This window comes from Scyliorhinus torazame, chromosome 18, assembly GCF_047496885.1.
Source record: "Scyliorhinus torazame isolate Kashiwa2021f chromosome 18, sScyTor2.1, whole genome shotgun sequence".
Lineage (NCBI taxonomy): Eukaryota > Metazoa > Chordata > Chondrichthyes > Carcharhiniformes > Scyliorhinidae > Scyliorhinus > Scyliorhinus torazame.
Genome location: NC_092724.1, coordinates 70060348 through 70084039, shown reverse-complemented (window position 1 = coordinate 70084039; position 23692 = coordinate 70060348). Strand labels below are relative to the sequence as shown.

Genomic DNA, 23692 nt, shown 5'->3' with positions numbered 1-23692 from the left:
TTCAATGGTTACTGCTAATTTTTATGTTCTAGGACTCATTTTTGCTTCCATTTTCTTCATGATAAGGCCTGATTGAAATGAGGAACAATAATAATCTACATATTTGAAACTTCTTGATACTGCAGCACCATTCACATTATGGTCATATTAGCCTAGGGCAGGTTGTTGTATGGTGGTACCTGATTTGGAGTCGACGTATTCCTGGAAAAAATAAGTACTGAATTATGATCTTGTCCATTAAGAAAGGCCTACACTTATGCTTTTATCCAAACATGTGGGGCGGGATTCTCCCGATGGCAGAATCTGGAAACTCAATTGGGCAGAGAATCCGTTTTGACGGCGTAATCGTGGCGGGTGCCAGTTTCACGCCAAATCTCAATTCTCCGGTGCCCCAACAGCGGCATCAATGCGTTCTGCTCTGCATGTACAGTAAATGCTGTTGGTGTATCATTAGCGGGCCTGACCGGACATCTTCCACTGGGGAGAATGCCCAGTGGTGAGGTTCACTGGTGCTTTCATAAATTGCAAAATGGGCGCTGTGGCTACTGAGAGTGACAGAGGGGGTGGGGAAAGTCCAACATCGTCATGGTTGCTGACAGTTGTGCCGCTGGCCAGCGGGCTTCTGCCATGGCCTGGGAGGAGTAGGCCATGGGGGAGTAGCGGGGGCTGGCCAAGAGGTGGGCTGTGGGGTCGGGGTGGCTGGGCATGGGAACACCATTGCAGCAGCCTGCAAGGCAGCCATGCAGCTGCACATGGTGCTGACTGTCCACTTGTGAATTTAACGCCGCAGGTTGCATGGGTGTCCCCCGGGTGCTCTTTGGCCTAGCTGACGCATCAGCGGTATGGGCGTGCTCCAGCGCAACCAGTGCCATCTTGTTGGCTGGGATGGTGTGCGTGGGGAGTGAAGTATGTATATGCGGCTGCAGTTTGTCGGCCTCGCGCGTGTCAATTGCAAGTCCTGCACTGTTTCTCATTGGAATCGATTGTGTACCACTCGGGTGACGGTGCTAGCCCCTCAACGGTCGCTCAATCGGTCCAGGTGCAGTTTTGCTGCATCGGTCCTGCCCCGGCATCAACACGAGTCTCTGGAACGGAGAATTCCGCCCGTAATATTCATACCAAAGAGAGGCAGACTCTCATAGTATTCTGTTAACTGCAGTTTCAATTATTCAACACAAACTTTGAGGGATTTTGTTTTGTTAAAATAGTCTGCGAAAAGTCAGGACGGCAAACCAGACAGCAAAGAAAAGGATAAGAAAGACATCCTCTCCTTCGACAAGATCAAAGAGCAACGAGAGCGTGAACGGCAAAGGCAACGCGAAAGAGAGATTCGTGAGATAGAAAGGCGCAGGTAAAACAAATTTCATGAATCTTAACAGCAAAGATGTTTAGGAAATTTCATTCCAATTTTATTGCAAAATGCCTATTAATATCTGCATGCATCTAACAGCCTTCAATATATAACAAGGTTCAAAAAACAGCAATCTTTGGATTATTCTTTTAATTCTGGCTCTCAGAACTGAGATGCATGGTTTATGGATTTATGTTTGGATCTGTTCTGTGATTCCCTCATAGTGTACTCCATGCTATAGAAAATTACTGTACCAAACCATTGACCGGCTTGTATCCATTGTAGCTCTGGTTCACTGATGGGTTCAGTACACTTCATAGTTGTGATTTTTTTTGTTTTGAACATTCTAAATATTTATCTAAATTGACCCTGAACAAGTGCCGTTTGCAAAGCTAGATTCCGATCCATCGGAAATGCAATTAGAAACGAGCAGCATTTTTAGCTAACAGCTGACCCAGAGAACTGATATTCAGATGGTTATTAAAGACTTGTAAATTCTATACACCAGTGACTAACTTGAGCAGTAAATACACTTTTTGTTTAAAGAGTACCCAATTCTCTTTCCAATTAAGTGACAATTTTGTGTGGCCAATCCACCTACACTGCACATCTTTGTGTTGTGGGGGTGAAACCCACACAGACATGGGGAGAATGTGCAAACTCCACACGGACAGTGACTCAAGGCCAGGATCGACTCCTCACCGCCGTGAAGTAAATACGCTTCTACCCGATTTGTACAAAGCTTAACTCAGCTTTAAAAATGGTCTTTAGAGGAACTATCTGCAAGAAAGATTCTGTCAATTCACCTTGAAGATAGCTGTGTTTGGTATGAATGGATGCTTTCATCCAGAGAATAGAAACATCCTCTGATCTCTGGTCAGTGGCTTATGGGTGGCACAATAGCACAGTGGTGAGCGCTGTTGCTTCACAGCGCCATGGTCCCAGGTTGATTCCCAGCTTGGGTATTGTCTGTGCGGAGTCTGCACATTCTCCCGTATCCGCGTGGGTTTCATCCGGGTGCTCTGGTTTCCTCCCACAAGTCCCGAAAGACGTGCTGTTAGGTAATTTGGACATTCTGAATTCTCCCTCCGTGTACCCGAGCTGGCGCCGGACTGTGGGGACTTTCACAGTAACTTCGCAGTGTTAAGCCTACTTGTGACAATAAAGATTATTATTATCACCTGGTGCAAGTGGTAAATTAAGATTTTATATCTAGCAGATCCACAATGCAGATCTCCATGAAACTGCTAGTGTCCTCTCAAATGAGAATATTTAAATAGTGGTCTTTAATGTCAAAACCCTCAAGCTCTGCAGAAGAGAACCAGATTGGGGAGCAGTGGAAAAGTTTGAAGATAATGAAAAGTATGGTCAAATGTATGGGCATTTAAAAGTTTATTGGATAAACATATGGATGATAATGGCATAGTGTAGGTTAGATGGCTTTTGTTTCGGTGCAACATCGTGGGCCGAAGGGCCTGCACTGCGCTGTATTGTTCTATGTTCTATAAATGGGGTGGAATTCTCCATTCCTCAGACCAGTTTTCTGGCGTCGCTCCCTCCCCAGCCTGCAACTGGACCCTCTGCCCGGAAGCTGGCCAAAGGGGTTTGCCGTTGTAACCACCCCCACACCGTCGGGAACCCCGCGGGCGTGAGTGCGCTGCCGACGAAACAGAGGATCCTGCCGATGGAGAATCCCGGCCATGGTCTTTAATCCCCTTGGGGAGGGGAGCCACTCTGGGGGTGCAGGCTGGGGGTCCAAGTAGTTCAGGATTGGGCCTGACTTCATAAGCTGTTTGGTGGGTAGAGTCAAGATTGATCTGCAAAGTTGGGATAACCTTCCCTGTCCTTGGCGGGGCAAAATTCAGCTGATCAAGTTAAACATTTTGCCACGATTCTTGTTTTGGTTCCAATGTTTGCTGATTTGCTTGATTTTGGGGAGGGTTGAGAAGTTGATTACATCCTTTATATGAGCGGGCACGATTTCGAGAAATCATAGGGCAGTCTTTCAAAAGAATAGGCAGTCGGGGGCCTGGCATTGCCAAACCTGATATTCTATTACTGGGCAGCTAATGCAGAGAAGGTGTTGGGTTGGTATAGTGACCTGCGGGCTACGTGGGTGCCGATAGAATCTAGGTCATGTAGAGAGTCTGATCTAAAGGGCATTGGTGACGGCCTCACTCCCGTTCTCACCAACAAAGTATTCGCCAAATACAGTGGTTATTTCCACTTGAAGATATGGAGAAAATGTTGGCGATAAATTGGTCAATGTCAAAGCTGGCTCCCATTTGTGCAAATTATCTGTGTGAGCCTGTGATATTGGATGCCACGTTCGGGGGGTGGGAAGGGAAGGGGCTGGAATGGGGGGTTGCCAGTCTAGAGGAATTGTCGGGAAGCGTGGACTCTGCGGTTCAGATTTAGTTAGATATCTTAGGATTTTTCTGACATTCCCCGTGGCACCGCCAACATCTCTAATGCAGAGGGTTCTTATGGTTTCAGGGTTGGAAGAAGGGAGCACTTCCGACATTATGGACTGATTATGTTGAGGATTCGGTGTCAGTGGCGGGGTTTAAGGTTAGGTGGGAGAAGGTGCTAGGGCCCATACAGGATGAGGTGTGGAGTGAGGCCTTTCGCAAGGTGATCTCCACGTCCTCGTGCGCGAGGCTTAGTTTGATGCAACTTAGTTTTTAGGTTGCAACTGGCAAGTCCAGAATGAGTTGCTTCTCTGTAGAGGTGGAGGACAGGAACGAGCACTGCTCAAGTGGCTCGGTTAACCACACGCGCATGTTCTGATCTTGCCCAAAGCTTGTGGGTTTCTGGGACTCTTTCTTCAGCACCATGTCGACGATTCTGAAGATTGAGCTGAAGCCCAGTTCTTTAGTGGCCATATTCGGGGTGTCAAACTTGCTTGCGCTGCAGACGTGTGTGTGGGGACCGATGTTTGGGCCTTTGCTGATTGCCTGGAGGCGAGTGCTGTTGGGGTGTGGGTCTCGGTCTCCCCAGTGCCTTGTTGTGGCTGGGATACCTGATGGAGTTCCTATAACTTGAGAAAGTCAAATACACCCTGAGAGGAGCAATTGAGGGATTCTATTGGAGGTGGCAGCCGTTCATTATTTACTTCAAGGAATTTGTCCAGTTGTTGAGGGAGTTAGGACAGGGAGGAGTTAGATACTGTGAGAAGGTATGGTATGTTGCGGGTTTTAATATATGTAAATGGTTCTTGTGGTTTTGTATTGTATAAAATGAAAAATTTGAATTTAAAGTATATTTAAAAATAAAATAAAAGGTCTTTTGCAGATTTTTACGACTGCGGATACAGCAGGCAAATGGAGAGTTTTAAGGAGGAAGGCCCAAGATGGCTAGAGGTTCTTATAACATGGCACAAGGGAGTCACAGTAGAGCAAAGATAAAGGACCATCTGGCATAGATTGGGATGGAGAACTGAGAAAGCCATGAAAGGGATGTGAAATGGAATCAGTAGAGATGATTAGGTTTTGCAGGTTTGGATCAGTTGTATAAGCGGGAGAAGCTGGTGAGATTATAAACCTAGGAATAACAAATTTGTAGAGCCACTGTTGTGGAGGTGAACATGAGCTACGCTTGTGCTTTTAATAAGTTTGGATTTGAAACTCACTCTGGATCAAACCCGGTGCTAAGTTTGGACATGGTTCATAATGAGTTTTTGGGTATGATCTAACTTTGGGAAATTATTTTGTGTTTTTCCACAGGAGCTGATGTAAGATGGGGATAGTCAAGATTGTGTTTTTTGTTTAAAGTGCTGACTATTTTGATGTGGCAAAGCAAACAAAATCATTTGCAATATAATTTCAGCAATGGATATGCTCAGTTGCTTTCGTTGATCATGGGGAAATCTGTATTGAATGTACATTTGTGAAACTTTCCTTTAACTGGTGCTTTTATTTCAATAACTGGTGTTGCTGTTGATTTCCTCTAACAGAGAACGGGAGAAATGGGAGAGAGAGCGTATGCGAGAGCGTGAAGAGCGGGAGCTGCTCCAGCGGGAGAGGGAGCGGCTTGAAATTGAAAGGAAGCGTCTTGAGAGGGAACGGCTAGAACGGGAAAAGCTAGAAAGGGAGAGAATCCGAATTGAGCAGGTAAAACAGGATCCAGGAATAATACCAATTGTTAAATCATTCAATTTGATGATTAAAAATATAGGGGTATACGTTCAGCTACTTTTGATTCAGTCGAAGATGGAGAAACACCCATCTAATTTAGAGTACCCAATTCATTTTTTTCCAATTAAGGGGCAATTTAATTTACATCCAATGTATCCCAGGATGTTGTGGGAGGCTAGGGAGGAAATTGCGGGTCCCCTAACAGAGATATTTGAATCATCGGCAGCCACAGGTGAGGTGCCTGAAGATTGGAGAGTAGCGAATGTTGTGCCCTTGTTTAAGAAGGGCAGCAGGGAAAAGCCTGGGAACTACAGACTGGTGAGCCTAACGTCTGTAGTAGGTAAGTTGCTAGAAGGTATCTGAGAGACAGGATCTACAAGCATTTAGAGAGGCAAGAACTGATTCGGGGCAGTCAGCATGGCTTTGTGCGTGGAAAATCATGTCTCACAAATTTGATTGAGTTTTTTGAGGGGGTGACCAAGAAGGTAGATGAGGGCAGTGCAGTAGACGTTGTCTACATGGACTTTAGCAAAGCCTTTGACAAGGTACCGCATGGTAGGTTGTTGCAGAAGGTTAAAGCTCACGGGTGAGGTTGCCAATTGGATTCACAATTGGCTGGACGACAGAAGACAGAGGGTGGTTGTAGAGGGTTGTTTTTCAAACTGGAGGCCTGTGACCAGTGGTGTGCCTCAGGGATCGGTGCTGGGTCCACTGTTATTTGTGATTTATATTAATGATTTGGATGAGAATTTAGGAGGCATGGTTAGTAAGTTTGCAGATGACACCAAGATTGGTGGCACAGTGGATAGTGAAGAAGGTTATCTAGGATTGCAAAGGGATCTTGATCAATTAGGCCAGTGGGCCGACGAATGGCAGATGGAGTTTAATTTAGGTAAATGTGAGGTGGTGCATTTTGGCAGATCGAATCAGGCCAGGACCTACTCAGTTAATGGTATGGCGTTGGGGAGAGTTATAGAACAAAGAGATCTAGGAGTACAGGTTCATAGCTCCTTGAAGGTGGAGTCGCAGGTGGACAGGGTGGTGAAGAAGGCATTCAGCATGCTTGGTTTCATTGGTCAGAACATTGAATACAGGAGTTGGGACGTCTTGTTGAAGTTGTACAAGACATTGGTACAGCCACACTTGGAATACTGTGTGCAGTTCTGGTCACCCTATTATAGAAAGGATATTATTAAACTAGAAAGGGCACAGAAAAGAGTTACTAGGATGTTACCGGGACTTGATGGTTTGAGTTATAAGGAGAGGCTGGATAGACTGGGACTTTTTTCCCTGGAGCGTAGGAGGCTTAGGGGTGATCTTATAGAGGTCTATAAAATAATGAGGGGCATAGATAAGGTAGATAGTCAACATCTTTTCCCAAAGGTAGGGGAGTCTAAAACTAGAGGGCATAGGTTTAAGGTGAGAGGGGAGAGATTCAGAAGGGCCCAGAGGGGCAATTTCTTCACTCAGGGTAGTAAGTGTCTGGAATGTGCTGCCAGAGGTAGTGGTAGAGGCGGGTACAATTGTGTCTTTTAAAAAGCATTTAGATAGTTACATGGGTAAGATGGGTATAGAGGGTTATGGGCCAAGTGCGGGCAACTGGGACTAGCTTAATGGTAAAAACTGGGCGGCATGGACTGGTTGGGCCGAAGGGCCTGTTTCCATGCTGTAAACTTCTATGATTCTAGGTGGCCAATCCACCTATCCTGCACATCTTTTGGTTATGGGGGCGAAACCCATGCAAACACGGGAAGAAATTCCACACGGGCAGTGACCCAGGGCTGGGATCGAACCTGGGACCTCGGCGCCGTGTGGCAGCAATGCTAACGATATAGAATAAAATTAGGCTTCCGTTGCTTAATCCTTAAATGTCTTTCCTTTACACAGGAGAGGAGGCGTGAACAGGAGCGAATTAATAGAGAGAAAGAAGAACTCCGACGTCAGCAGGAGCAGATGCGCTATGAGCATGAACGCCGTGGTGGTATTAAAAGACCATATGACAGTGATAGGTAACTGTCTAAGCTGTAATGCTGCTCATTGCTCTTTGCGTAATTGTTATGCATAAAACTAAAAATGGGTTTCATCCTCCTCTTCTAGACGGGACGATCAGTACTGGCCTGATCAGAAACGTATAGCCCTTGACAGTGACAGCAGATATGGCAGTCACGGGTCTGAGTTTGGTCGCCCAGAAAGGTTCAATGACTTTGATCACCGAGAGCGAGGTCGGGGGTTTCCAGATACGCAGGTGGACAGGTGAGTCACGGTTCAGAGCAGACTGTGATGATGTTGAAACGGGGAAAATTAAGGGTGGAAGTGCACATCATCCTTGGATTTAAGAACACTTGAGAGTATTGGTTTTTGCATGTGCTTACAGTTTGAGAATCCTGCATGTGCTGCAGTTGAGTTAAATTAGTGAACTTTACAAAGGCACAATTATGAAACATCAGAATTATCAATATTTATTCCTCAAGTCAATTACACAACCAGATTATCTGGCCATGATCACTTTGTTGTTTGTGGAAGCTTGCTGAGTGCAAATTGACAACTGTGTTTTCCACATTACAACAGCACAGAACAACTTCATTGACGTAAAGTGCTTTGAGACACCTGATGGTTGTGAAAAGCACCATATAAATGCAAATTCCTGGTGGGTTACCCCCCCCCCCCCCCCAAAAGTCCTGACCATTGCTTAAGTTAGACACCCAGCATATGGAGAAATTGGGAAAACGTATGTCTGTGGGATTAAATTGTTGAGTGTCAGCAAGGACTGGTGAAATGTTGGAATTAAAGAGCAGTCATGATTGTCTCACTGTGGGATCACTCTTTGTATACCATTTGCATGGCTATGGATTTATGGTGGGATCCATCCCATGGTCTCTTCATAGTGTACTCCATGCAAAATCAAATCACTGTCCCAAACCATTGACTGGCCTGAATCATCCATAGGCCTGCTTCACTGATGTGGGCAGCACAAAGAATAATTGGTTATTTTGTTTAAAGGTGTGTTCTGTAGAACATAGAACAGTACAGGCCCGTCAGCCCACGATGTTGTGCCGACAATTTATCCTAATCTACGGTCAACCGAACCTACATCCCTTCAATTTACTACTGTTCATGTGCCTGTCTAAGAGTCGCTTAAATGTATCTAATGACTCTGACCCCCCCCCCCACCTCTGCTGGCAGTGCATTCCACACACCCACCACTCTCTGTGTAAAGAACCTACCTCTGACATTTCCCTCTAACCTTCCTCCAATCACCTTAAAACTACATACCCTTGTGACAGCCATTTCTGCCCTGGGGAGAAGTCTCTGGCTATCCACTCTATCCATGCCTCTCATCACCTTGTACACCTCTACCAAGTCACCTCTCCTCCTTTGTTCCAGTGAGAAAAGCCCTAGCTCCCTCAATCTTTCTTAATAAGACATGCCCTCCATTCCAGGCAGCATCCTGGTAAATCTCCCCTGTACCCTCTCCAAAGCATCCACATCCTTCCTATAATGAGGCGACCAGAACTGGACACAATATTCCAAGTGTGGTCTAACTAGGGTTTTATAAAGCTGCAGCAAAACCTCACGGCTCTTAAACTCTATCCCCCTGTTAATGAAAGCCAACACACCATATGCCTTCTTGACAACCCTATCAACCTGGTGGCAACTTTGAGAGATCTATGCGTGGACCCCAAGATCCCTCTGTTCCTCCACACTTTCAAGAATCCTGCCTTTAACCCTGTATTCGGCATTCAAATTCGACCTTCCAAAATTAATCACTTCACAGTTATCTAGGTTGAACTCCATCTGCCACTTCTCAGCCCAGCTTTCGGAGAGCCAATTCTGTATCCAGACAGCCAAATTTCCTTGTATCAAATGCCCCTAACTTTCTGAATGAGCCTACCATGGGGAACCTTATCAAATGCCTTAATGAAATCCATATACATCACATCCACTGCCCGACCTTCATCAATGTGTCTCGTCACATCCTCAAAAAATTCAATGAGGCTTGTGAGGCATGGCCTGCTCCTCAAAGCCATGCTGACTATCTTTAATCAAACTATGTTTTTCTAAATAATCATAAATCCTATCTCTCCGAATCCTTTCCAATATTTTGCTCACCACAGACGTAAGACTGATGGGTCTGTAATTCCCAGGGATTTCCCTATTCCCTTCCTTGAACAGGGGAACAACATTCGCCTCCCTCCAGCCATCCGGTACTCCAGTGGAGAGTGAGGATGCAAAGATCATCGCCAACGGCGCAGTAATCGCCTCCCTTGCTTCCCGTAGTAACCTTGGGTGTATCTATCAAGCCCAGGGGACTTATCTATCCTGATGCTTTTCAAAATTTCCAGCACCCCCTCCTCCTTAATATCACCCTGTTCGAGTCTATTAACCTGGTTCACACTGTTCCCATGAGCAACATGGTCCCTCTTTCTAATGAATACTGAAGCAAAATATTCATTTCGGGCCTCCCCCATCTCCTCAGACTCCAGGAACAAGTTCCCACCACTATCCCTGATTGGCCCTACTCTCACTCTGATCATCCTCTTATTTTTCACATAAGTGTAGAATGCCTTGGGGTTTTCCCTAATCCACCCCGCCAGGGCTTTTTCATGCCCCCTTCTAGCACTCCTAAGTCCATTTTTGAGTTCCTTCCTGGCTACCTTGTAACCCTCTAGAGCTGTGCCAGATCCTTGCTTCCTCAACCCTTCTTCCTCTTGACTAGAAGCTCCACTTCTCTTGTCACCCAAGGCTCCTTCACCTTGCCATTCCTTCCTCATCTCAGTGGGACAAAACTATCCAGCACTCGCAGCAAGTGCTCATTAAACAACCCCACATTACTGTTGTGCATTTCCCCAAGAACAATTGTTCCCACTTCATGCTCCTCGGCTCCTGTCTAATAGCAGTATAATTCTCCCCCCCCCCCCCCCCAATTAAAAACCTTCCCATACTGTTGTGTTTACACACCCGACAAAATTTGCACCCTCCAAACCATTTGCAGTAAGGAGGTTCCAGTCAATGTTACGGAAGTTGAAGTCACCCATGCCAACAACTCTGTTACCTCTGCACCTTTCTAAGATCTGCCACCCAATCTGTTCCTATATCTCTGCTGCTATTGGGGGTCTATAGAAAAGTCCCAATAAAGTGACTGTTCCTTTTTTTGTTTCTGACTTCCACCCATACTGACTCAGTAGACAAACCCTTCTCAACTACCTTCTTGTCTGTCGCTGTGATGCACACCCTAATTAACAGTGCCACACCCCCTCCTCTTTTACCTCCCTCCCTATTCTTCTGAAAACATCTAAATCCCGGAACATCTAACAACCATTCCTGCCCCTGTGAAATCCATGTCTCCGTAATGGCCACAACATGGTAGTTCCAAGTACTGATCCATGCTCTTCAGTTCATCTCCCTTATTCCTGACACTCCTTGCATTGAAACACACACACTTTAACCCATTTCAGAGTGCAAGATTGCCCTATCAACTGTCTATCCTTCCTCACAGACTCGCTGCATACTATTTCTACCTGTTCAACAGCTGCCCTATTCTCTGATCCATAGCTCTGGTTCCCATCCCCCTGTCAAACTAATTTAAACCCTTCAGAAGAACTCTAGCAAACCTCCCACCCAGGATATCGGTGCCTCTCAGTTTCGGTGCAATCCGTCCTTCATGTACAGGTCCCACCTTCCCCAGAAGATATCCCAATGATCCACATACCTGAAGTCTTCCCTCCTGCACCAGACCTGTAGCCACGTGTTCAGCTGCACTTGCTCTCTGTTCCTTGCCTCATTTGCACGTGGCACCGGTTGCAATCCTGAGATCACTACTCTGCTTATCCTGCTCTTTAGCTTCCAACCTAACTTCCTAAAATCGGTTTTTGGAACCTCATCCCTTTCCTTAGCTATGTCATTGGTGCCTATGTGCACCACGCCTTCTGGTTGCTCCCCCTCCCCCTTAAGAATCCTGTAGACTCTATCCGAGACATCCCTGGCACCCTGGAGGCAACAACTTTCAGGAGTCTCGTTTGCGACCACAGAATCTCCTATCCGTTCCCCTAACCATTGAGTCTCCTATCACTATTGCTTTTCTATTCTCCCCCTTTCCCTTCTGAGCCAGGCTCAGTGCCAGAGACCTGGCAGCTAGCCCCCCCCAAAGAGCATCCAAAACGTTACACTTGTTTTGAAGGGGAACGGCCACGAGGGATCCTTGCACTGTCTGCCCGTCCCTTTTCCGTCCCCGGACTGTAAACCAGCTACTTTAGTCCAGCACCTTGGGTGTGGCTACCTCCCTGTAACTCCTCTATATCACTCCCTCTGCCTCCCGGATGATCCGAAGTTCCTCCAGCTCCAGTTCCCGTGGTCTCTGAGGAGCTGGAGTTGGGTGCACTTCCCGCAGGTGTAGTCAATGGGGACACCAGTGGTGTCCCTCACCACCCACATCCTACAGGAGGAGCATGCAACTGCCCTAGCCCCCATCCCCTCTGATCTGAACTCCCAAAGAGATTTAATGGGGGGGAAAAAAGAAAAGATTAAACATCCTTTCGGCCCTTAAAAAAACATATATATATAATGCTACTACTCTCCAAAGTGAACCCTCTAAAATTGGTGATTCTGCTAAATGATATAAAGCTTGCTGCCCCCAAAAAACAAAGCAAACACAAAAATATTTTTTTTAAACAACTCTTACCGTACAGAATGTAGCTGCCCTGTGAACCAACTGGAACTCCGCCCTCCAACTCTACTCCCAGTCAGCTGCACTCTGTAAACTCCCGGCTCCCATCACGCTCTTTGAGGAAATGTATGAAATGAAAGGAGCACCATGCTCCCTCCTCATCTCAGTCACCAAACTCTCACTTTAACACTCTAATGCACACACATTCAGTACTGTAAGGTGCGTCCCCTTTATACTGTTGAATCTAGCCTCTGAAAACTGGTTTAATCCAATTAACTAATTAACAAGCTGCAGCTGCAAGTAGAATCTCTGTTTAAAGCTGTATATTGTATAAAGAGAAATTTGGTTACAGGGTTACGGGAATAGGGTGGAGGCATGGGCTTAGGTAGGGTGCTCTTTCCAAGGGCCGGTGCAGGCTTGACGGGCCGAATGGCCTCCTGCACTGTAGGGGGGGATTCTGTGTGATTTTAGGAATCTTCCCAAAAGCTACTGGTTCAAAGCATTAATTGTGGGAAGACTGTTGATATAAACTATATATAGCTGTATAAACCTGTTCTATCAGGCCATCTCACTCTATTGATGGTTGCTGTAATGTTGAAATTTCTCAACATTTCTCAATTTTGATACTCCCAATTTTAATTTTTTAAGTTTTTTGTTCAAAGCAAATTTTGAATCGTTCATATTTGCTACATACACAAACTACTTGAGCACTAATATATCAACTATGTATTTAGGGCAGCACGGTAGCATTGTGGATAGCACAATTGCTTCACAGCCCAGGATCTCAGGTTTGATTCTGGCTTGGGTCACTGTCTGTGCGGAGTCTGCACGTCCTCCCCGTGTCTGCGTGGGTTTCCTCCGGGTGCTCCGGTTTCCTCCCACAGTCCAAAAGATGTGCAGGTTAGGTGGATTGGCCATGATAAATTGCCCTTAGTGTCCAAAATTGCCCTTAGTTTTGGGTGGGGTTACTGGGTTATGGGGATAGGGTGGAGGTGTTGACCTTGGGTAGGGTGCTCTTTCCGAGAGCCGGAGCAGACTCGATGGGCCGAATGGCCTCCTTCTGCACTGTAAATTCTATGGTAACAAACATTTTATTGGTGGTTATATTAAGAATTTCCTTTTGAGGGTTTTTAGTCTAACTGAAAATGGTGTTGGTGTGTAGTTTGACATCCACAATTTATTCCTCAACATAAACTTAGATTTTAAATGGGAGGCACTTCCTCATTGCAGGCAGACTCATAAATGTAATCAGTCATCTAATACTTTCAAGTTTGACATTTGCAGTGAGTACTATTTGTGTTGCAAATTTCCAGAACCCATAGCATTTTCTAATGTTAGTGTGCCTAGCTAAAACATTTCAGATCCTTATTAGTAAAGTGCTGCTTTTAATCTATGGTAAAGTGGGGAAATATCTAACTATGATTAAAAAGCATAATTTTAATTGATCCAGTACCTGTTACATTCCCAGGACACCCCACAGCACTTTACACCCAGGGATTTAATTTAGAAGTGCAGTCGTTGATATTTAGGCAAATATGGTAACCAATTCCACACAAGAAGACAACACTGGGAGACCTCTCTGCTCTGTTGTGGAGATGCTGGCGTTGGACTGGGGTGGGCACAGTAAGAAGCCTTACAGCACCAGGTTAAAGTCCAACAGGTTTATTTGGAATCACCTAGCTTTTGGAGCGCAGCTCCTTCATCGGGTGATCACTTTATCACTCACCTGATGAAGGAGCTGCGCTCTGAAAGCTAGTGATTCCAAATAAACCTGCTGGACTTGTAAGACTTCTTACTGTCTTTGCTCTGTGCCACAGGATTTCTTTACACCAAACTCCGTGGGTCTCCTCCGGGTGCTCTGGTTTCCTTCCACAGTCCAAAGATGTGCAGGTTAGGTGGATTGGCCATGCTAAATTGCCCTTGGTGTCCAAAAAGGTTAGTTGGGGTTACAGGGATAGGGTGGAGGCATGGGCTTGGGTTGGGTGCTCTTTCCAAGGGCCGGTGCAGACTCGACGGGCCGAATGGCCTCCTTCTGCACTGTAGGGATTCTGTGATTTTGGGAATCTTCCCAAAAGCTACTTGTTCACAGCATTAATTGTGAGAAGGCTGTTGATCGAAACAAGTTTGTTGATGTTGGTGAAAATCTAAAGCTTAAAATAAACTTTGATACAATTTTCTGGGTGCACTGGACTCTCCAGAAAGTGAATGTTAGTGAGTTACGGCATTTAGTGTTAATTTATAAATTTCTTAATTATGCAAAGTTTAAAGATGCAGAGATGCAGCATTTGTATTTCTTCATGTATGGTATCAAGCTCTGAGATCAGGTACAGTACACTTTCCTAATCTGCCCGAAATCCAAATTTGCAACCCCAGTTATTTCCCACCACAGCTTTGCAGCTCTACTTGAGACATCAATTACCAAAATTATTTTAATTAAATCTGAGCTAGAGTGACTGCCAGAGATTCTTTTTTTTTTGCGGCTGGCAGAAAGGGAGGCAATTATCCTGGCCAGGATTGCCCTCAGACCCAGGTCCCAGATAAGTGTTCTTAGTCACCCAATCCTCAGACCTCCATATTAAGATGTGGATCTTGCCTAGATTTTGGTCTCTGCTTTGTTTTCACTGGTCTTTGACTAATTTTTCCACTAGCAAAAGTGAGTTTGGTCATATTGTTGATAACATCATCTCTCTCATGTAGGCGAATGGATCGATTTGACCGCAGAGATAGTGGCCCACCACGTCGGGATGAAGGACTCTTTGGAGGAAGATTTGACAAGAGGCTTGAAGGATTCCATGATAGACGTGGTAGTCGGGGCCGTGATATTGTTCTCAAATCAGGTAGAGACCACGATCGACATCTTGATCACGGCTCCCATCGCAACCACAGCCCTCGGCGCGAATCTCCACGAAGAGGGCCACCACGTGGCAACTGGAAACTTGAGCGGATCCCAGACAGGCGTGATTCTGGGTGTGTATTGAATTCATAGAACCTGTGATTGTCTCTGTATGATGGTCCAATGGACGTTGTGATGCATCAGGACGGGAGAGATGTCACATGGATCTGTTGAAATGTACTTGGATTGTCAGAGGGTGATAACCTGAAAATTATAGCAGGTTTTTAGTGAGCTTTTTGTCTATCCTAGAGTTAATAATTCTAGCAATTGGGGTGGATGATGCACATGGTTGTGCTATCGGATGGGTAGGGTGAATGTTAATAGGTCATTTACCATTTCATCATGTTTGAAATGCAATGAATATGGTTGAATCTAATGATTACAGAATATAGTTTCCATGGGGCTGGTTTAGCACAGTGGGCTAAACAGCTGGCTTGTAATGCAGAACAAGACCAGCAGCGTGGGTTCAATTCCCGTGCTAGTCTCCCCGAACAGGCGCCAGAATGTGGCGACTCGGGACGTTTCACAGTAACTTCATTGAAGCCTACTTGTGACAATAAGCGATTATTATATATTATTATTACTACAATAAATTGAGCCTATGCTAGTCTACAATACTTAGTCAGTTTAAAAAGTTCCTGTAGGATATGCATCATGGCCATTGCAAGTATCTGTGCAGGGGCATTTAAATATCTAGAATGGCACAGAAAATAAATGGATTGAGATGTATAATGCGAGAAGAAAAACAAGTTTGCTTTTAAAACATTAAGAAGTTTATGAGAGGGAATGAAATACTTGTGCTCAAAAAGTTCTCTGTACCACTGCTCTTGAACTTTAGTTTTTAGTTGTTCAGTTGGAAATTGACCAATCTAAAATCAACTGGAACCCTTCAACAAACTTTAATGTTGCATAATCTGGTATGGCCTAGCTGCCTTCATTGGGCATGAATGAGTAAGTATTTGAGAAGAATTTATATCTAATATACATAAGATAGCACAGCAACAGAACGTACAGCCCAATAAGTCCATGCTGGTGTTCCACTTGGCCTTCCAACTTTCCTCTCCTGGCTTTATCATTATAACCTGCATTTGCATCTGCCTCGTGTGCTTGTCCAGCTTCCCCTTAAATGCATCTGCTAATTGCTTCAACCATTCCCTATTGGATTTCTTTTTTTAATATAAATTTTTTTCCAATTGAGGGGCAATTTAGTGTGACCAATCCGCCTATCCTGCACATCTTTGGGTTGTGGGGGCAAAACCCACGCAAACACGGGGAGAATGTGCAAACTCCACACGGACAATGACCCAGAGCCGGGATCGAACCTGGGACCTCGGCGCCGTGAGGCAGCAGGGCTAACCCACTGCCACCGTGCTGCCCCTCCTATTGGATTTCTTGGTGATCATGCTTGGGTCACTGGAGTCGGCACGTTCTCCTCGTGTCTGCGTGGGTTTCCTCCAGGTGCTCCAGTTTCCCCCCACAAATCCCGAAAGATGTGCTAGTTAGACAGGTGCTGGAATGTGGCGACTGGGGGATTTTCACAGTAACTTCATTGCAGTGTTGATGTAAGCCTACTTGTGACACTAATAAATATTATTATTATTGATATCCAGTTTAAAATGGATTGCTGTTAGATGCCACTCTGGTGCAACTTATTTATCTTAATAGTGCTATGTTTAACAGAACTTGAAATGATCCATTTGACCATTTATTAGAGTGGCAATCAACTTCTCCAATCTTCTCTTAAGCTGGAAGAGGAACCCCATGTCCGCTGTAGTCATACTACCTAACAGTTAAAAGTCGCAGTAGTTGAATGAAATATTTAAATAGTATTTTGGGAACTGGTTTGCTGATGTGTTTCTTGCTCTAGCAGTCTGAAATCTTGTAATCATTTAGTTTTGTTGTGTTCCTTTCTTTCACAGTTCTCGAGGCATAGTCAGTGATAGAGATGGACAGGTAACATATTTCACTTGAATTTATTAATTATGTCTACGGATTTGGAAACTCTGGGATTGTCACTTTCAGATCTTAAACCAGGATTGTCATATGTTTCCTGGCAATATGATCTTGATACATACCGAATATCAATTATAGAGAAGGAAATCTTTTACTGAGCATGCAATAAATGGCAGAACCCTTAGGCGTATTGGCAGGCAGAGAGATCTGAGTGTACAGGTCCACAGGTCACTGAAAGTGGGAACGGCATACGACATGCTTAACTATATATGTCGGAGCATTGAGTATAAAAACTGCCAAGTTATGCTGCAGCTGTACAGAACCTTAGTACGGCCACACTTGGAATATAGTGTATAATTCTGATCGCCACACTACCAAAAGGATGGTGGAGGCTTTGGAGAGGGTACAAAAGAGGTTTACCAGGATGTTGCCTGGTCTGGAGGGTATTAGCTATAAGGAGAGGGTGAATAAAGTCTAAGACTTTTTAAAAAAAAATGTTTTATTCAAGGCATTTTCATATAAACAAGCAAAAGCAGCCAACACCCACTCTGCACCCCTACTCTCATCCCGCCTTCCCCATTTTAACCTCCTTAAGCTTCCCTGTGGACCCCTTTAATCCTTAAAGAAATCCGTAAACGGCTACCACCTCCAGGTGAACCCATCCACCGGCTCCCTCAAGATGAACTTGACCCTCTCCGGCCTCAGGAATTCCACCGGGTTGCTCACCCAAACCCCCGCTTTTGGCGACTGTCCTGCCACCTGAGAAAAATCCATCTTCGGACGATTAGGGAGGCAAAGGCAAAACATCAGCCAGTATCATCCCCTGAACTCCCAGGTCTTCCGACACCCTGAATATCGCAACCTCTGGACGAGGAATCACCTCCACACCCAGCACCTCGGGCATCACATCCACGAACCCCTGCCAGAACTCCTTCAACCTTAGACACGCCCAGATGTGTGGATGTGATTCACGAGCCCCCCCCCCCCCCCCATACACCATCCACACCTATCCTCTATCCCCTCAAAGAACCTACTCATCTTTGCTACTGTTATAAGCCTATGTATCACTTTGAACTGGATGAGACTTAGCCTCAAGCGCTACGTTCGCCCACCGCAAGGCTTCTGCCCATATCTCGGCCCCCACCTTCCCTCCCAGCTCCTCCTCCCACTTACGCTTTGTTCCCCACCAGGGCTCCTTCCTGATCCATCAACTCCTTCTATACATCGGTCCCCTATCTCATCCCTCAACAGCACCTTGTCTTGCAACCCCAGGGGCGGCAGCTCAGAAAAGGACCGCACCCCTCTCTCCTTGCAAAGTCTCGGACCTGGTACCTAAAGCCGTTCCCCCGGGCAACTTGTAGTCTTCATCCAGGTCCTCCAACTTTGCCCCATAAACGAATCGCTCAATCCATGCCTGCCGCCACCCCAAAACCACGCAAACCTATGGTTGTCGCAGGATGGTATCCACACTGAGGCACCCTACAACCCCAAATGCTGCCTCCACTGCCCCCACACCCTTAGGGCCGACACCACCACTGGGCTCACGGAGAACAGTAAGAAGTGTTAACCTGGTGTTGTAAGACTTCTTACTGTGCTCACCCCTATCCAATGCCGGCATCTTCACATCACAGAACGGTAGATGCTCCAACTGGTCAGCGAGAATGGTAGAGGTGCCAACAGCAAAGCCCATAAACATGTTCCCCTGCACGATGCCGCCTCCATCCGGCCCCTTCCTCGCGATCCATTTCCTAACCATAACAATAAGTCCCCATTCCAAGAAAGCTCTCCTAAATCGCGGGGTCTTCCCCGCCCACACAAATCCCGGGATTAGAGCAATGGCCTTTAAAACATTTCGTGGGACGAATATTGGGAGGTTCTGGAACATGAAGAGGAACCTTGGTAGCACCATCATTTGTTCTGTCTGCACCCGCCCTTCCAGCAGGGGCACATCCCACCTCTTGAAATCCGCTTTCATCTGCTGCACCCGCCGAGCCAGGTTCAACTTGTGCAGCTGCGCCCAGCCCGGCGTCACCTGGATACCAGAGTATCTAAAGTTCGCCCCCACCATCATAAACGGTGTGTCTCCTAATCTTATTTCCTGTCCTCTAGTCTCAATCGGGAACACTTTGCTCTTCCCCATATTCATGGATCCCGAAAAGTGGCCAAATTCCTATCGGATCCCCATATTGCCTCCGATACTGTCCAACGAGTCTGAAATAGTGACCAGCATACAATGAGACACAGTGGTCAACGTGCCCCCCCAAACTCAGTCCCTCTACGCCCTAAGCACCACTGCCAGCAGCTCTGTCGACAAGGCAAAGAAGAACATGAAAAGTGGGCACCCCTCATCCCCCGAAGTACCTAGAGACGACCACCCCCGCCTGCAATGTCTTGTCTCGCATTAAAAAAGCAATCCGGCAGTACACCCAGTGCACATGGGAGAAGAATGAAAACGCCTTTGCCCCCGTCGTGCTCCTTGGGCCCCCTTGGCTCCTGGGCCACTGCCGACATCCTCCGTCAACCGGACCAGGCTTGGTTCTATAGCTATGTTAAAACCCCCCCTCCCCCATAATCAGCCGATACGATTCCCAAGTCTTTCCTAGCACCCATCTCATAAAATCTACATCGCCCCAATTTGGGGCATAGTCATTTACCAGAAGCACCAGCATCTCCACTAACCATCACATTCGTGCTCCCCAACGCCTGCTTCCTGGCAACCCCCCATTCCCGTTAACTAGCCCGCCCAGCTAGCATGGTAGCCCCTAACCAACCATCCCACTGCCTCCATTCACCCTTCTTTCCATCTCTCTCTCTTCCACCCCCCTCCCCCAACACCCTCCCTGAAGTGTAACAAAAGGTGCACTCACCATTGTTGTTCCCCCGTTTTAAATAAAAAACCTGCCCCAAAAACCCACCATCAAAAACTTTTTTTAAAAACACACAAAACTCTCCAAAGGTTCAATGCATTCCTCCCAGTCCATTGTCCTTCACAAACTCCTATTGCCTCCTCTGGCGTACCGAAATAACAACCTCGCTTCTGGAAAGTCATCCAGAGGCAGACTGGGTACAATACTCCAAACCTCACCCCCTTTGAGGGCAGCCGTAACCCAGTTAAACCCGGCCCTCTTCGCCAGTTCTGCTCCCAGATCCTGGTACACCTCATTCCCTTCCCAGGTACATTTCCTGGTCTGCCTTGCCCTCTCCTTGTCTAGAAAGAGGTGCAACTGCACCACCGTCTCCCTCAGCAGCTGGCCGGCTGCGGCCTCCTCATCAGTGCCCTGTGCTCTTGGTTGACCTCTAGGGACCCCCCAAGGCACCCCCAACCACCACCACCAATTTCTCCAGTGTTCTGGCTACATACACGCTGGCCTCCGCACCTTCAATGCCTTCAGGCATCCTGACAGTCCTGAGATTATGCCTTCTAGAGCGATTCTCCTCCTCCTCCCTCAGCATCTTCTGGCTCTCTTTCATCGCTCCCAGGGCTCTCTTCCATCACTCCCATCTCCGCCATTAACGAGGCCAACTCCTCGTGCTCTCTATTGCTGCCTCCACTTTTTGGTTTGCCAGTCCCTAGGACTCCAACCTCTGCTCCTCTCCCAGATTTAAGCGGTTCCACCACCATGGCTAGATCTTCCAGGGCCTCTTTCCTCTGCTGCCGAAATGTATCATTGAGGAACTCTATTAACTGCTCCTTTGATCACTGGGCAGGCAGCGCAGCCCCTTTGCCCCCCGCCATCTTTTCCTGTGGCGCACCACGAAGAATGTTGCTCCAGCAGCTATTTCCTTCTTGCACCACTCCTTGTCCGTGAATCCATCCACCAACCAAACCAGAGGAGTAAAACCTTCCGTGGGCACTCCTGCACCTCTTGCTCTCAAATACTTCACCCTTCGGGCAGGGAAAAGACCAAAAAAATTCACACTGAGCAGGAGCCACCAAATGTGCGACTGCTCACTCCATGGTCGCCACCGGCAGTCCGATTGTTTTCACTGCAACGACGGAGGTTGAGGGGCAACCTGATAGAGGAGATGTGCGAGGCAAATTATTTTTTTTTAACACTGGGCGGTGAATGCGTGGAATGCGCTGTCGGTGGAGGTGTGGAAGCAGATATGATAGCGTCTTTTGCACCCCCCCCCCACCCCCCAAATCGAGCTGGACAGGGCTCACCGGGCAAAACCACAAGTGGTGATGGTGTGTTCTCATAGCTATCGGATGAAGGAGAGAGTCCTGAATTGGGCCAAGGCAGCAGTCTTCGTTTATAACAGGATATCAAGGCAGAATTGGCAAGGAGGCATGCGGCCTTTAACAGGGTGAAGTCGGCATTTTTATAAGAGTGGCAGCGTTTTGGTGTGGCGTACCTGGCGAGACTGAGAATTGCATATAATTCCAAATTCTTTGAGACAGCGAAAGCTTTTATTAAATCTCAAGGACTTGAACTGAACTGAGGGGCTTTGAATGGGTGTTTGGTCGTTGGGATTGGTTTGTATGGGGATGTTGTTGTAAAGTGTTTTTTTCTCTCCACCGCCCCCTTTTTTTGGTATGGAGTTGTTAATTGGAATTTTTTTTTTTTTTCAGGTGCTATTTTTAGTTGAGGGAGCATATGACTTTGGAGGAAGCATGGGGTTTTTGGTAGTTTCAGGGTTGAAGGAGGGCGTGGGGGAATTTCGGCTCTTGGGTTTGGTGGTTTGGGTTTTAGTTTCTTTTGTGTGTATGTGCTAAATTGGGATGATGTGGAGTTTATGAAGAGTATAGACGCATGCCGGTTGATCTTGGGGCGGGGGGGGGGGAGGAGAGAGTTCTGAATTGCGTTTTGAATCCTAAGTTGGATCCGTCTAAGCCAAAGTCGTTGGCCCCTTCGAGCATAGAAAAGGTACTGACGGCGTTTATGAAGGAGCTGGGTGGAGCGGATCCGTGGCAGTTTTTTTGCACGCTGGGAACAAGGAATTCTCCGATGCATAATGTGTATTCGCGTATCACTTTTTTGTGATGGGGGGGGGTCTCTGCTTGCAGGGCTGAGGAAAGCGGAATATTTTGTGAGTTATTTCGGATCATGCTCTGCCTGGTAGATTTGGTTTTGGAGACTGAGCGGTTCAGCGGCCGATGTAGAGTTTTGATATGGGGCTGTTGGCGGATTTTGGATTTGATTGAGTATGTGGGGTTTACCAAAAATGGGGAGGTTTCACCCTTGGTACTGTGGGAGGCCCTGAAGGTGGTGGTGAGAGGGGAGATAATCTCACATAAGGCACAGATGAATAGGGAGGCAAGGACGGAACGCTAAAGGTGATGTATGAGATCTTGGAGGCAGATGGTGAGTATTCGAGTGACCCAACTCCAGGTCATTAGTTCCTGGCTAGTAGGAAGAAACTGCAGATGCAGTTTGCCCTATTATCCACTGACAAGGCGGTGTACCAGTCGCAGCGCACGAGGCAGGTGTGTGTAAGACATGAATATGTCTTACAGCCTCCTGAGAGATTGTTCAGGTTCGGGAGTAGTGTCTGTGCCAGATAACGTCATGGGGTGTATGAGGCGTTCTATAAGAATCTTTACAGGTCGGAGCAGCCTGCAAAGGAGTTGGATATAGTGGAGTTTTTAGAGGGGTTGGAGTGTCCCTCTGACGATATTGAGTTCTTTCAGCCCTCAGCCTGGTCTCAGTAAAACGCTGAGTCGGGATCGTAGGTATTGATTTATTTTATTTCAAATAGCTTGCAAGCTAGACTCACTCTGATAACAGCAGGACCAACACTGTTCCTGAGATCCCCAGAGCAAGTGAGTGAAAACAAAGCACATAGCATCTTAAACACATGAACATAGAATCAAGTTTCTCACACAACCAAATAAGGCAAGATGGCAAATGCAAAGCTCCCGTAGGCTTTCCCACACATTCCTTGACCTGGCCATATAAGCTGATCTTCACAATTACTGATCCCAATAGGCTCATTCCATATTCCTCAGCCCTCTGGGGCCCCTTTCACCCAGCATTCTCTGCACCATCCTCTGCACAAAGAAACAGTCCTAATGGCTGCCCATCCCCCTTCTTCCTGCCTTGAATCCCACTTGCAGGCTGCACATTAAGATTTTACTCCTAATTTGGCCTAACTACCCATCATGCCTTTCTGTTAATTTCCTCACCTCGGCGGAGGAGGAGGATCGGGAAGAGTTGCAAGAACCTTTGTGGGTGGAAGACAGGCATTGGGCAAATGCAGACTGGCAAGGTGCAGTGGCGGGTCGGCTCCAGGTGGAATTTTATAAAAGGTTTGCTGATCGGCTGGTATCATTGTTGGTGAATGGAGATGTTTGAATATTCAGTAGTGCTGGGGTCTCTTCCAAAGATTGATGCAAGTGTCCATCTTGATTTTGTTTTTAAAAAAAAAACATTAGGACCCAGTGGAGTGTTGGCCGTACCATCCGATTTCCTTATTAAATGTGAATACGAAGATGTTGACCAAGGTTCTAACACTGAGGTTGGAAGAGTGTCTCCCTCAGGTTATAGGGGAGGATCAGACCGGGTTTGCATCTAATCTGCAGCAGCTTTTAAATGTGCTGTTGTCCCCGTCAGAAGGGAGGGAGCAGGAGGTTATTGTGGCATGGATGCCAAGAAGGCTTTTGATGGGGTAGAATGGAGGATTTTGGTTTACGGTGCTGGAACGGTTTTAGATAGGACCTAAATTTGTGTCATGGGGTCAGTTATATTAGGTAC

At 46.6% G+C, this 23692-nt stretch overlaps 1 protein-coding gene and 1 non-coding gene across 3 annotated transcripts in view; both read left to right on the top strand.

Moving 5' to 3' along the window:
- Window positions 1-23692, top strand: part of safb (scaffold attachment factor B) — a 101806-nt gene that overhangs the window by 60884 nt on the left and 17230 nt on the right. For both annotated transcript variants that reach the window (XM_072482861.1, XM_072482862.1), the window contains exons 14-19: window positions 1209-1351; window positions 5307-5463; window positions 7375-7496; window positions 7585-7740; window positions 14849-15118; window positions 16964-16997. In XM_072482861.1, coding sequence (XP_072338962.1) covers window positions 1209-1351; window positions 5307-5463; window positions 7375-7496; window positions 7585-7740; window positions 14849-15118; window positions 16964-16997 — 882 coding nt within the window. The remainder of the gene's footprint in view (window positions 1-1208; window positions 1352-5306; window positions 5464-7374; window positions 7497-7584; window positions 7741-14848; window positions 15119-16963; window positions 16998-23692) is intronic.
- LOC140395813 (small nucleolar RNA SNORA42/SNORA80 family) lies at window positions 8325-8463 on the top strand. The gene has a single exon (XR_011936324.1). It is a non-coding gene; the product is annotated as a small nucleolar RNA SNORA42/SNORA80 family (small nucleolar RNA).